At 43.0% G+C, this 14,084-nt stretch overlaps 4 protein-coding genes across 4 annotated transcripts in view; 2 read left to right on the top strand and 2 right to left on the bottom strand. All coding sequences in view use genetic code 11, as the record gives it.

Annotated features, from left to right (window-relative positions):
* Window positions 1-208: 208 nt before the first annotated feature.
* On the bottom strand, window positions 209-3,497 carry EGR_04342 (hypothetical protein; the record flags this gene model as incomplete). The annotated part of the gene is made up of 7 exons (XM_024493591.1): window positions 209-271; window positions 480-614; window positions 720-939; window positions 1,010-1,247; window positions 2,179-2,498; window positions 2,775-3,320; window positions 3,466-3,497. 7 exons carry the CDS (start codon window positions 3,495-3,497, stop codon window positions 209-211), a joined length of 1,554 nt encoding a protein of 517 aa, XP_024351912.1.
* A 604-nt stretch (window positions 3,498-4,101) lies between these two features.
* On the top strand, window positions 4,102-10,693 carry EGR_04341 (GTP-binding protein; the record flags this gene model as incomplete). Its single annotated transcript, XM_024493590.1, has 8 exons — window positions 4,102-4,127; window positions 4,392-4,474; window positions 4,504-4,564; window positions 4,603-4,730; window positions 4,771-5,122; window positions 8,217-8,457; window positions 10,394-10,516; window positions 10,592-10,693. 8 exons carry the CDS (start codon window positions 4,102-4,104, stop codon window positions 10,691-10,693), a joined length of 1,116 nt encoding a protein of 371 aa, XP_024351911.1.
* A 778-nt stretch (window positions 10,694-11,471) lies between these two features.
* Window positions 11,472-11,982, top strand: EGR_04340 (60S ribosomal protein L34; the record flags this gene model as incomplete). The annotated part of the gene is made up of 2 exons (XM_024493589.1): window positions 11,472-11,533; window positions 11,601-11,982. 2 exons carry the CDS (start codon window positions 11,472-11,474, stop codon window positions 11,980-11,982), a joined length of 444 nt encoding a protein of 147 aa, XP_024351910.1.
* Window positions 11,983-12,752: 770 nt separating this feature from the next.
* EGR_04339 (Kelch-like protein 3) overlaps window positions 12,753-14,084 on the bottom strand; it is a gene marked incomplete at both ends in the record, with an annotated part of 9,872 nt that continues 8,540 nt past the window's right edge. Inside the window, 3 exons of the mRNA XM_024493588.1 lie at window positions 12,753-12,940; window positions 12,996-13,367; window positions 13,435-13,786. Of these exons, the coding sequence (XP_024351909.1) occupies window positions 12,753-12,940; window positions 12,996-13,367; window positions 13,435-13,786 (912 nt within the window). The remainder of the gene's footprint in view (window positions 12,941-12,995; window positions 13,368-13,434; window positions 13,787-14,084) is intronic.

The raw sequence follows: 14,084 nt of genomic DNA, 5'->3' as shown, positions 1-14,084 counted from the left end.
CAACAGGTGGCTTTCAAAGCACCTCTTATCCTGTTTCGGTACATTACAAATAAAAAGTCATTATAATAGTGTAGTCCTTAAATTTCTGATACACCTTTAACATATTAAGTTAGAAACTCAGGAATTTCATCACATGTGTTTAAATTTATTCCTTTCATGAAATCCACAAAATTTCAGTCAAGTGGTGTTAATATTGCTTGTCTACGATTTACCCACGGTTTTGATGTTTCGGGAAGTGAATTTCCTTAGGACTGTCCTGCGATGCTTTTGCCTGAAATAAAAAGTGATATACTTATTTAAAGTTAATTTTTTTTCTTATCTGTCCAGTTCCTTTGGTTCCTTATACTATGTCACGCCTAGCAAGCAAAAAAAATTTTGTCATGTTGATAAGGTGACAAGTTGTCAGTGGCTAAATGCTTTTCATGGTTTGACAACTCACCACTTGGGCTTTTACTTAGAAGAGATACAACATTACTTACCTTCTTCTTTTTCTTTTGATGAGCCACTCTCATTGCCAGTTCCTTCTGTGCCTTGGTTTTCTTTCCTATGGACCTAAACTGCTCATAAAAGGCAATGGGCTGGAAGGCTCCCAGGTACAGCAGTACTTGTGGAATCTAGAACGAAATGAAATTGCTTAAAATGGAGCCCCTAACTCTGAAGCTTAAAAACTGCATCTTGTTGGCTGACATATAAAATAAGTAGCGTAGTTAATCAAGTACCATGAGACAGTTGACAGCAATAAGTGACCAAAAGTGTATTTGAAGCCACTTGTAGATTATAAGGTAGACCAGACGCTCCGTGCAGCCCTCGGTATAAATGGAATTTGTGTCACCACTGGTGTGATCGCAGATGTCAAACAGCGACTGCTCCATCCACTTGCAACAAGAGTAGGGCACAACACTTGTAGAGGTATTTTTCGCTGGTGGATAGGCAAGATACCTAAAGTAAACAAGAAATTACACATTTTGGTTGATGAAGGTAGGAAGCAGGGGTCTAAGATTGCTCTTACCTAAATTCATCTAATGGAATGGTCTTTGTCACGTTTTGCCAGTCCTGGTAACCGCTAGCTCCACAACAACCGAGGGTCATATGCATTTCGTCCAGACTGTTCAACTTCGCGCGTTGATCGGTGGTTTCCGAATCAGTCTGATTAGGGTAGCCGATGTAATACTCATTCATGGTGGAAGATATCCATGATGTGATCAAATCCCTCCACACTGATTCCATTGCGTAGTAGGTTGAGTAACCTGGAGAATTCAAGATGAAAGGCATCTAGATGGAGTGACGTACCTCATACCGTCGTAAGACCTGTACGCTGGTACTATGAGCTGCTTTGACTGTACCTAGCTGTTCTACACTAATTCAAGGCCAGTTCTCTTGATGAAGACCTCAGGGGTAGCATAAAAGAAGTTAACAACATCAAACCTATAATTTGTAATCTATTAATGTTTAAGGATCCCCTTTGGTTGATGGATTCCAGGACTTCACAGATTGTTGCTGGTGCAGATACGAGCCACTTGGGTGATCAATCACTTTCAACGAACCTAAAAGATCATGACCCCTTAGTTACAAAGTCTGCGCGTAAGTGCTGTATCACCAGACTCAAGCTGCTTCAATTGTGTCTGGACGACGTGGTCTGTTACCGCACCTTCTCCACATGCTTCAAACCCAGTTTGACGAAAAATTTCTGCATCTGAGGAATCAGATTACACTACACTGTTTGGTTTGCCGGTTCTTCGGCTCGATTCGCATTCACTATGTGTTGCCAACATGAGGCCTCGACCCAAGAGAATATCGATGAAGAGTGCCGTGGATGTCCCATCATTCCACATTGCCGGACTTCGTTGGCTACTTAGACAAGTTTGCTACTTAACACATGAATAATCAAGAACTTTTACCGTCACTGTACAAACACAGTGCTGAATGCAGGCTAATCAATAGTGGTTTTGTCCTCCGTCTTGAAAAACAGTGTCACCAACTTGTCAGCGGTGTGGGTGTGTTGGAGCATCTCATATAGGCAATGAAAAGCTAACAATAGCTCTAGTTCTTTCTTAAAAAGGCAGATGTTTCCACCAATAAAGTCTTACAATTACCAGAAATTCCCTCTGTCACTTTTACGATTTATGTTCCTTTGATCTGATGGGAACAAAGCTGTGAGGTTAAGATAAATCCACTTACGAAAAGTAACGTATAGTGAATAACTCATTAGCGTGATAGAGACAACTAGAAGAAGGAGAGTCAGCGCCTGTAAGGGTCGTTGAACTTTGTATTTATGTTGAAGATTTTTTCTCTTCTTTTGAATTGGCTTAATCTGAGTTGTATTATCATCACCTCCTTCCCCTTTGTTGTCGTATTTGTTCTTCTTTAAAGGTGGTTGGTCAGTTGTTTTCATCTCCTTGGTGAGGTCCTCTAAGTCCGGTATCACATCGCCTTGTGTAGACTCGAGGGATAATTTTCTCTCTTCAGTCTTCGTTGTGGCAAATTCAGTTATTGATGGTCTGGAAGGCATCCAGGAATGACGAAATTAACTCACGCCTTCCATCAAGATTGCCCCTCCTCGTATAACTTGCACAACTCAGTGTTGGACGATCTAACAAGATCTATGAAATATTTATTCCCCCCACCCTGGTTTTTTTCTATTTTAACACTGACACGCATGTTTGAAGGATGGTTGATACCATAAGAGATACATCCATTACTTCTCATCCTAACCCTAATCCTGCGTTGGCGAGATAAAGTAAGTATTAAAACCTCAAAGACGCAGGCAAACCTACCCCTCATTCTTTTGTTCCAGTACAAAAATTGCGTGAATAATTGCAAGTGGAAGGTAGATAAGGACCATTAGACTCCACGTGTACCAAAGATGACTTCGCAGACTCACGTGTTCCCTCATAATGGGGACAAATCGAAAGAGAGGCGTCTGCGCTAGACTGCTTCTGTTGATCCACTCACGTTTCAAACTCACGTCACGAATCACCCAACCTCTCAACCAGTAATCATCCCCTTGCATTGCAACCGAAATTGCCAAGAAGGTTGCAAATTGAAGGACGAGGAAGAGGGGGAGACAGTAATGGAGGGTGGTAAGAATAACGTTAGGTAGGGGTAAAAGAACACGGGTTGTTATTTCTTTTTCTTCCTCTAGTGAAAGAATGTACTTGGTGATATCGAAGACAGTCTCATTGTTTTGCTGAGATCGGGCGATTTTGAAGACCTCGTTGGCATAGCTACCCGGATACCCAACGTCAATTTGGTTTTGAGTGAAGGATTTGCGCAAAGACAAACGTAGTATGGCCTCGCTGGCTCCAGGAGCGAGTGTAATCCTAGATGAATTGCGTTTTTTGATTTTTTGGTTTTGAAATGTATACCGCCTTTGCTGTGCCTCTGGTGAGATTTTAAACTTCACAGTTTTCATAGTACTTTAGTCACAGGTTCAACTTTTTGAATAGGCTATGCAGCAGGATTTACCCATGTAGAGAGTGAAGGACATAACGATGCATTTGCTGTCTAGAAGATGCGAAAATTGTACAGGAAAAATTGTTTATTTTTCCGGATGGATGAAAATATGGATCAGAGAGTAAAATCCGGCCTACTTTAACTAGTCAAATTGGAGATCAATAATACGTGACTCATCCTACGTAGATCGTACTTCGACTTGAAATACTCAGGTTTAGTAGATTGTGAAGCGGCTCTCGGGTGCCAAATAGCCTAAGAAAACCAACACTTTATAACTTTTTTCAGGGAATTGAAACGAGAAATGATGAGTTTTATTGAAACATGAGGAACTTTTTTTATTGTAAAAGTAGAAGACTAACCATTTTATAGAAGTTTAAAGTATGCGTCAGCCCACGCGGCGAAGGTCCAACGGCGGAACACCTGGGTGGCCCCGTAACTAAAACCGAGTCGATCAAGGAGTTTTACAGGTTTACACTATTAGGCAATTAATCCTGTGGCCAAGTTTGCTCTTTTTGGAACTCTGAGCACATTACCGCACTTAGTGAAGCATTGGTTCTATGAAATGAAATCAGTATTTTGCCCAAAAATACAAATTGACGCAATCTTTAAAATACCCCGTTTAAGCATCGCCAGTAAAAGGGATAAGTTATGGATGATAGCCAAGACATTTGCCGGTGTGTCCTCAGTAATTTAACTCCTCCTCTGCTATTGAATGGCATAGTTACCTTGATTCTGATTGTTTTAAATCGCATATCAGTGACCCGGACTCGTAGAGCATATCGTGTGGTCGTTATTTCTTCGACGTTAATGTCTAAAAAGAAGGCTGAAGTACCTAAAACGGTACTTTTTGGTCGTATTGGAACAAACCTTAAATGTGGTATAGTTGGCCTTCCCAATGTTGGGTAATACCCCGCCTTCCATGCTTATAAATCTTCCAGAAAATCTACATTTTTTAATGTCCTCACGACGAGTGCTGCTGCTGCTGCTAATTTTCCCTTCTGCACTATAGAACCAAATGAGAGTATGTCGGTTAAGCTATTTCATCTCTAGGTCGTGTCGCGGTGCCTGACGAACGTTTTGACTACCTCTGCGAACACTATCAACCTGTGAGGTTTGTTATTTTACTCAAATAAGGCTAACTATTTTAAGCCGTGTTCCAGCATACCTCAACGTTGTTGACATTGCTGGCCTTGTCAAGGGTGCTCATGAAGGTGCCGGACTTGGGAACGCCTTCCTGTCACACATTAAAGCAGTGGATGGAATTTTTCAAGTTTTGCGTATGCTGCTGGGTTCGATTTCAAGTCCTCTCGTCTTTAGGCATTTTTGATGATCCGGATGTTAGCCACGTTGAGGGGGATGTGGATCCTATTCGTGATTTGGAAATAATACGTGAAGAGCTGCGATTGAAGGACGAGGAGTATGTCAACACTACTTTTGACAAGTTGGAGAAGTCTGTCATTCGCGGTGGCGACAAGAAACAAAAGCCTGATTACGATTGTATCGCCAAGGCAAAGCATCTTCTCTGCGAAGAGCGCAAAGGCATTCGTTTTGGTGAATGGAATGCTGCTGAAATAGAAATTTTGAACGACCATCTCTTCATCACCTCAAAACCAGTTATCTATCTCATCAATATGTCACAAAAGGACTTTTTCCGGAAGAAAAACAAGTGGTTTGTCTCAGCCTTTTACTTATTGATTTCAATGCCACAAATACGAGTAAAGTCATCTTTCGAAATAAAAACAATTCATTTGTTTCAGTACCTTATCTTGGAATAGGAAAATGGAAAGAAGCGTGTGTAGTCTTTTGATTTAGCACTTTAATCATGTTTTCTGCATTTCTTTGTTATCATCCCATTTAAGAAATTGCTGTCTTCATCTAATTTTTTAAATAGACTAATCGAATGGTCGTTTATCCATTGTCAGTTGTGTACCTGGGATTATTTACAATGAAGGACTAACAAGTAGTGTTGTTATTTATCCTGATAGCAACGGGGAAAGCTATTTAGGTGACAAACAAATCAGTTTAGTTTATATTCCTTTTGTCTAGTGTAAAATGAAAGCTCGAAGGTGGCCTTAGGGTAAATATTTGACAGTAGGATTGAATAAATGGGTGGCTTCTCAGCCCCGTTACAAATTTTAGCAAATCTAGAAATAAAGCTATTAAGGAAGAAAATTACGTTGGCATCTTTAGTTTGTTATCCGACAGCCAAAATTTCGCGTTTTTCGGCATATCCCAGTGAGATGATACTTGAAACATGCACGCAACCGTGCATTTATGTGTGTATTTATCATAAAAGTCCACTTATGCCTAAGTTTCTCAACACGGTACTCTTTATCGGTCTTTTATTGAGTTGAAGCCTCATGTCGGTTGCACGTGGTGCATATGAATCGAGCCTGACTGGTTAACAAACCAATCAACCAGCCAAATGATCGAGCGTAGCTTGGTTCTGTAGATGCCGCATTTTCTCTTCAAATAAAATGCACAGCATTTGGATAAGGTGTGGTAACGGAATACGTCGTCCAGAAGTGAATAAAATATTCTTACGTTTGGTAGTAATGTATCTCTCACTCGCTCGTTTCACTCCACCCCACCATACTCCACTCACTGACTTGACAATTAGGGTGTCGAGATCTTTCAGGCGCATCAAAGTTGAGTAATGAGTCAATTGACTTGAAAATACATCTGCATCAACGAGCAAAGTCCCAAAAGTTCTCGTCCAAAAGGGGCTTATAGACATTAGTAGATGACAGATAAGAGGCTTGAGAGACTATCAGTTTGACGCTGTTCACTTCTTCCATAAATTGCAACTGCACCGTTCATAGATTGGTGGCCCTACGGGTGGCCAGCTACCTGAATGATCGACTGATTGACTGACTGACCTGTGAAAAGAAGTGGTTTTGCACCGCAATGTCAAATGAACCGGCATATACGTGATTATCCCCACAAGATTCATCCACTTCGACTTCCCCGTAGCACGCTTCCAAGATGCGTCACACCTGATCGGTGGAAGTGTGTCTCACCTGGTGTGTGTTGCACTGCATAAACATTTTTTCACAATTAAATATTCGCTCTTTTGTTCCAAGCAATGCTTGAGGCTGACTTTACTCTGTTCAAAGTAGGGCGACTCAAAGGTGTGAAAGAAAGGCTTCTTCTCGCTCACATTCTTCACCACTTTCAGAATCTTCAGGGCCTATCCAGTCCAATTGCTTTGTCAGTCAGTCACCAAGTCAGTAATGCAGAACAACTACACTTCTGAATGAGGAGGGAGGAGGAGAGAAGGGGATGGAATGAGAATGGAATGGTGGGAGAGAGGGAGGATAACTTTGTCTCGTCCTCACCCCCACCATCATACTTAATATCATTCCGCCTTTTTCCTTGGCATTTCTTTAAACTATTGGCTTCAGCAGTCGATATTCACATGGAGTTTGAGAACAGAAGTGAGGTAGAATTGGAATCAACTGGAGCTAGATTGTTTGGTTTTGAAGACAGAACATTTTAGAAAAGTATAGTTTGGCAGTTGGCGCCTCCTTGTCAATTAACTACAGGCTGCATCATGTCGGTATTTCCAAAGTTTAAGACATTTTAAAAAGTTTAATCATGCAATTATGTGTTATCTCCGAGAAGGGCGTAATTCCATGAACAGGTATCATTTGCTGCCTGAATGACCCTCTTTAGAAAGTGTATAATCTTATAGTTTTTTGGAGGTTCCCTAATTTCTCATTGAATATGGGCATCCTACTTTACAGGTTGTTATATTTGATTTAAATTGCCTTCAGCAAACCACTCCTCGGAGACGATATAAGCTGCTTAAGGTTGTCCAAACCAATTCGGGACTTCTGGTCCCATAAAAATAGGGAAGAATGCATTTTAAAAGGTGCAAACGACATTTATTCTTTGGCAGAGAACTCTGCCACGCCTCCACTTCACCTCTCTCAGAAGCTACAAAGAAGGAAAGATTTGAGGGCAACCCTGAATCATTTTTGCCACTTGCTGGTTCATTTCGTTGTTGGTGGTGAAGTGTTATTCACTGAGGTGTTCGTTCAGAAATTCAAATAAGCGGAAATCGCTCGTAAAGAATTTCGGGCAGTGTGAAGGAGGTGATGCCAAGAGTGTTTCCTTCAAAATCGTCCGTTTTTTATCGCTCAAACCCGTTTAGCAGCAAATCTATGCTGGAAGAGTCCAAATAAGAAGTGTATTTGTTCCAGCAAAGAAGTCGCCTAACTTAAGGACATGAATGTTGGAAATCTTTTGGCGGCAGTGACTCTGCCTACTTCTGCTGCTTTGATATTCCTTGATTCTGCAGTAAATGGCGAGTTCGGATCCAGTATAATCAGATCCTTCTTGTCCAAACACTTCTTCCATTTCATGGAGTTTTCGAATATTCTGTGTTGATTGAAAGTGGGAAGTTGCCTTGGTGTCTACCGTAAACCTTCGTCTTGAATATTCATCGCTTTAAACGTCAAGAATTGGAAGCTTTACGCCCTGGATGATTGTACGCAGTGATAACTGGGGACGGAACAATCTTGGTCGGCGTGTCACTAGCAAGCGGTCTTGAAAAAGTTGAGACCCTTCAAACGTCTTATTACCGAGTGCTTGAGGGTATCGAACAGTATTTGAAGTCCTTTGCACAGTCGAATATCCTAGGGTTTGTCAGTTGTCTTTGGCACGGAACCAAGTACATCATCTAGTCATCTATCCGTTTTAGAGCAGCTATTTATGAGTCACACCCCTGACCACTCCTTTATTTGTTTTCCCATCGACAGGTTAGTAAAGATCAAGGAATATGTTGATGCCAACGATCCGGGCGCGGTGATGATCCCCTTCTCCGCGGACTTTGAGCTACGCTACGCGGAGATGTCGGAGGCGGAAAAGAAGGCCTTTTCCGAGGAGAATCCCTCAGTACACTCCCAACTCCCCAAAATCATCCAGACAGGCTACAAGGCCCTACAGCTCATCTACTTCTTCACTGCTGGGAAAGACGAGGTCAAGGCGTGGACCATTCAGGTCAGTGGTATCAAAGAGCGTCACACCAAGTGAGGTGTCTCGTGTTATGGAAGTGTTCAGTGGGGTAGTGTAGTGAGCCAATCATTTGGGGACCAACACGTATATCATGTTTCGCTCGACATTGCTATGCAAAAGCCAGTCAGTCAGTTAGTCGATCATTCAGTTAGCTGGTCATCCATCCAGCCACCACGGGAGAAGAAAATAAAGTCAAGCTGCTAGTCTCTCAACCTATTGTCTGTCATCTGTTAATATCTGTGGCTTCCATGAACTTACCAGTTGATGCAGAAGCTGATCCAAGTCAATTGCTTCATCACTCACTTTCAACATGCCTGCAAGATCTTGACACCTTGAGTACAGAGTTTAAGTCATTTCTGGACAACGCTGTACACCCAATTCGACGGGAAACTTTTGTATCTGCGGTACCGACTTATACTCAAGTGGTTGCTTCGTCAAGCAGATAGGCTCCATTCCCGTCCATCATGTTCATCTGACATGCGAGCTCAATGGTAGAGACTACCGATGTAGGGTACCGTGTCGGTTGATAGACGGACTTTAGTGTTGAATACACCTCTAGCCGAACAATTATATGCCTTTTAAGTGTCCGTATGTCGTCGTCGTCGTCGTCGTCTGCGTCGCAGGGGCTTTTCATTCACAAGTGTGACAGTCTTACTGTCCAGACACTTGTGAAAGCTAATCAGGCTGTATTTTTGCTGTTCCAAGCGTTCCCTTCTCAATTTAATGTGTCATTTGGACTACAAAAGCACTTTCTTTTTCAAAAATATTCTTTTTTTGGGCCATTTTGTTAACTTTTTTGTTGAACTCCTCTTGAATGCCATAAATGCGACGGTTGGTGTCAAATTGCAACAGCCAAATCCTTGGACTGTGGTGGACTGGGTCCTTTTTACTAAATGACACCTTCACTTCCTTCATCTCCTGTGAATGTCTTTTTGTCCCATTTCCCACTTATTTCCTTCCTCTAAATTCGTGAGCAAACTCCCCTCCCCGCCAACAAATTTCCACGCCATTAGATCGTCTGTGGTGGTTATTTTACACGTCTGACGGACCTTGAAAGGTGATTCCCATTTATGACACGTAATTTAGCGCACGCAGTCATGAACAACTGTCACAGACGAAGAGTCGCATATTTTGCTATTTCTGGGTGTTCCAAATATGTGACGTTGATAAAGGCTAGGTCAAATTCTAATACTGACGGAAATATAGACGGATAACACACTTTTTTAATCAGTAAATTTTATTGTCGATCAGTAAATATCGGGACCGAAGTCCATTCATAGACGACCTTTACAATCATGAAATAGCTACAACCTTAGACTGGAAGTATGTCGTTGGAAATGTCTTATTTTTACACCTGACACACGCAGTTGGTCTGCATTATTTTGTATACCACAGAATCGGGCTAGTTCCTGGAAGATGGTTTGCTAAATTTCAAGGGTCACTGGCTAGTCAGACAGAGGGATGATTACTGCTCGATCCTCTTTTTCTGACCTCCCTTTTGGATGATAATATTAAGAACGTTCAAGTCGAATCACACCTTCATTCCAAACTGGATTTATTTTTTTTTTGAATGAGCCCTCTGGCACACGCATGCTTCACCCATCTCAGCGCACAACTGCTACCTGGGCGGGGGAGGGGGGTGCTGAATCAGGGCACGCAAATCTCTTAAAACTTTGGACATTTGTGGGCAGTTTTCAGCGTTTTTGGGTGCTATCTTGGTTGCAGATGTTTAGACTGGAATGGTTTACGCTAGTTTAGTACTTAGGTCTTTGACACTTGTCATTGGATGCTATTGACTCCCCCCCCCGCACAGCTAGCATCCATTTATGCGTGAAATACAAAAATTTAGAATCACGTTTTGGCTTGAATGGCCCCTCATACGCCTTATTCCCTATCGAAATGAGAGATTTTGACTTTTTAGAAAAATACCAAAGCTCCACAGGCGGCAGGAAAGATCCACACCGATATGGAACGCGGTTTCATCATGGCCGAGGTGATGGCCTTCGACGAATTCAAAGCCGAGGGCTCTGAAGCCGCTTGCAAAGTAAGATTTCTTTCCTTTTTCCGTATCAGTTTTCCTTGTTGTATGGGAGATAGGAGGACTGTTGACCTCTTTTAGGCGGCTGGCAAGTATAGGCAGAAGGGGCGTGACTACATAGTCCAAGACGGTGACATTATATACTTCAAATTCAATGCCGGTGCCGGTCTGAAAAAGAAGTAGACCCCACTATTTGGCATCTCCTTAAAAATAATCAGTGGCTTTGATACCTTGCAAAAAAATAGTTGTTAATAAAAATTATTTGTTAGCGCTACTATTTATTCGGATGGGAAGGGGGCCTAAATGCTTGGGAAAGTGCTTTGGGGCTAGGCGGTCGGTGGTTCTGGGTGTTGGTTGTGTTCGTCTGTCTAGCCGGGTCAATCGACTCGTATCATGCATGCGTGTATCAGCCTGGAAGTCTAGTGAATGATCACAAACATCGGCTCGCGTGCAAAGGTCGTTTTTAGGTGTAAATGGAAGCTGGAATCGGTGCGGATTCCCGCTACTCGACTTTTAACTGCCGAATCGGATGAAGATTGCGCATTAGAGAGCTTTTAAGTCGGTCCAGGGGGTGGTTGCGACTGGTATTTTGACACCGAAACCGTTATTAAACGGTTAAATTGGGGTAGCAAAAATGTAGGAGGGTAGGATGTATAAAAGTATTCAAAATAGGGTTAAGTGTGATGTGATTGGTGTCATTGCTTATTCAAGCAGATGCTGTGTTGGGGGGCAGTGAATTCACAAAGAAAGGAAATATGAATTAACGTGGGAAAAACGCTAGCACCGTATTATGCGCCAGCTAGATACTTTTAAATTGAGCAACGAGCAAAACTCTTAAACTATTTTAAATGGTTTTTAAACATTTTAGGAATTTTTTAATAATAATCCTCAAAAACTAAAATTACATTTGTTTTAGTTCTTCCTAAGTTTCTTCACGGCGCTTAACACGTTAGGTTTAAGCATGCAGAGGCTGACACTCAGGCGTCGGTTGTCATACAACACTAACTCCAATAGGAGAAAAAAGTAAGTTTTTCATTTTATGCTTGTATTGTGATCTTGTTGTCCATCCTTAATTTGGCTGCTTATCTAGGGTCAAGACTCCTGGCGGTAAGTTGGTGTACATTTATCAGAAGAAGCTTGGCACCTTCCCGAAATGCGGTGACTGCAAATGCAAGCTTGCTGGAATTAAGCCTTCCCGTCCTATGACTCGATCCCGCATGTCTAAACGACTGAAGACTGTTACCCGCTCCTACGGTGGTAGTAGATGCCATGCCTGTGTTCGTTCAAGAATTCTTCGTGCTTTCCTCATGGAGGAACAGAAGGTTTTGAAGCAAATTTTGAAGGAGAAGAGGAAGGACCGGATTAAACAGGCCATCGAGAAGCGCAAGGCTGCTGCCCAATCCGGAAAGAAAGCTGCAGCCAAGGCTGAGAAGCAGGCTGCTGCTCCCCCCAGCGGTAAATCCAAGAAGTAAATGTCGAAATATAATAATCGGTAGCAAACTGGGATTCATCTTTTAATGTGTACTCGCACCCTATTGAGCCTACCAACAGCTGGTTATTTCGGGTTTTCGGCAGAGTTTGCGTATGATTATGCCTTATTTGATCTTGCCATTCTAAGTGAGCTGTCTCTCGGCATCAGCTGTTTTAACTTTCGGCAGCTTTTGAATGTTGCAAGGGATTGTTAGTGCTAGCTCTTGTTAAAACTGTCATGGCTGCCTCCGGTGGATTCCGAAATTGTAGGCCGCCTCCGCCGGACCTTTTTATTGCTTTTACCAGAGTTCCGCTTACACAGGTTGGGCAAGTCATTCATATCACTGTTTCATCAACCAAGTTATTTCTCATTCGCCTTGGCTCTTATCGTCTTTGCTATATCCTTCGCTGAGTGAAGTAGTGGAATTTGGCACCGCGGCCGGATTTTAGCTCCACTTTTTGCCATAAATGCCTCTTTGTGTTTATTTACTTCCAGCTCCTTTGGATTCCAGAGTTTCACCGCTTGTATACCGGCTGCAGTTTTATCTAGCGTTCCACTATTCAATTTGGACGTTGGTTTTACGCGTAGGGGGGTATTCCGCTCATCGAACATCATCCGTCTGCGTTCTTGCAGTTGTGTTGACTCTGGTTACTACGCTACTAACAAGGAATATCCGGGAACTCATTTATTGAATTACCATCATGGGAAATGCAAGTATGGAAATAAGTGAGGTAAGGGAGGATGGGAGATAGAGGGGAAGGGTAGGTGTCGTTAGGTGTTGGCCACCTGTGCGACGCAGTCGATGAGAGCTACCCCGCAATAGCATCGGGCGGTATTTAATCGGCCAGAGAGGACGGTCCATGCGTTCAGGTTCGGGTCGTACGTCTCAACGGTGTCCAGACTTGCTGATCCGTCGTCTCCACCCACCACATAAAGCATGCCATTGTGTGATACCAGTCCTGGAGGCCGAAAGAAAAGTGAGAATGAGTGAAAACAGCAAAGAGAATTGCTTACCAGCATTTCGGCGGGCGTAATGCATATCTACAACACTACACCACACACCAACCCTTGGATCAAAGTATTCGACAGAGGATCGCACAAGCAGTCCATCGTGGCCACCAACGGCGTAAATTCTTGCTGCCAAATCGGCAACTGCGGGTCCACTCCTTCGATGATTCATGTCTGCAATGGTCGACCACTGATTTGTAAGGGGATTATAGCACTCCACGGATGATAAACACCGCCTGCTGGATCCATCGTAACCCCCGACAGCGTAGAGTCGTCTCCCGAGAACGCCCACACCGACGGAAGAGCGAGGAACGGACATTGGAGCGACGGATTTCCATGCTCCCAACCAGGGATCTAGAGCTTCCACCGACGCAAAACCTGTAAAAGACGGAAAAGTTAGAAATGAAAAACTGCATATAATTTGTCAGTAGAGCTTTCATTTCACCATGGGTTCCATTAAAGCCACCGACAGCATAGATTACGCCGTCAAGAACAGCAACGCCTAGAGTTGAGCGTCGACACTCGAGACTGGGTCCAGCACGCCACGTATTTCTAACGGGGTCATAGATATCGACGGAGCGGACTCGCAAGGCCCCATTGAAGCCTCCGATTACGTATATTAGTCCACCGACTACGGCGACGCCACAACGACATCGACGAGTGGGGAGGTCGCTAATGGCGCCGACACTATCGCTGCCGTTCGTCGCTGTTACTCTTGTCCACGTATCTCCGGTAAAATCATAGCTCTCCACCGAACGAATCGCCTTTGGTGCCTGCCCGCCGAGGACTAAGAGGGTCTACAAAAGAGGAATCGCTCTTTATATTAATGAGATAGCCACATTCATTATCTCAAGCCGATATTTCTGCTGAGGGCGTACTAACGCTATCGTTTTTAACCCGAGCAGAGGCGTCAGTTTCCTCACCTTGATTTTGCATCGGAAAAGAGATCAATGCCAAGGGCTGCGGTTGCACGCTATTTGTTCAAAAAATAAGTGATTTTTTTCCCTCCTGTTTGCATAAACTATTATCCAAGGCTAAAATAACACTTTCTCCACATTCTGTTACCAAGTTGGGCAACTTGTTCACATTTCGCAA

This window comes from Echinococcus granulosus, assembly GCF_000524195.1.
Source record: "Echinococcus granulosus chromosome Unknown EG_S00027, whole genome shotgun sequence".
Classification (NCBI taxonomy): Eukaryota; Metazoa; Platyhelminthes; class Cestoda; order Cyclophyllidea; family Taeniidae; genus Echinococcus; species Echinococcus granulosus.
This window is presented reverse-complemented; position numbering and strand designations above follow the sequence as displayed.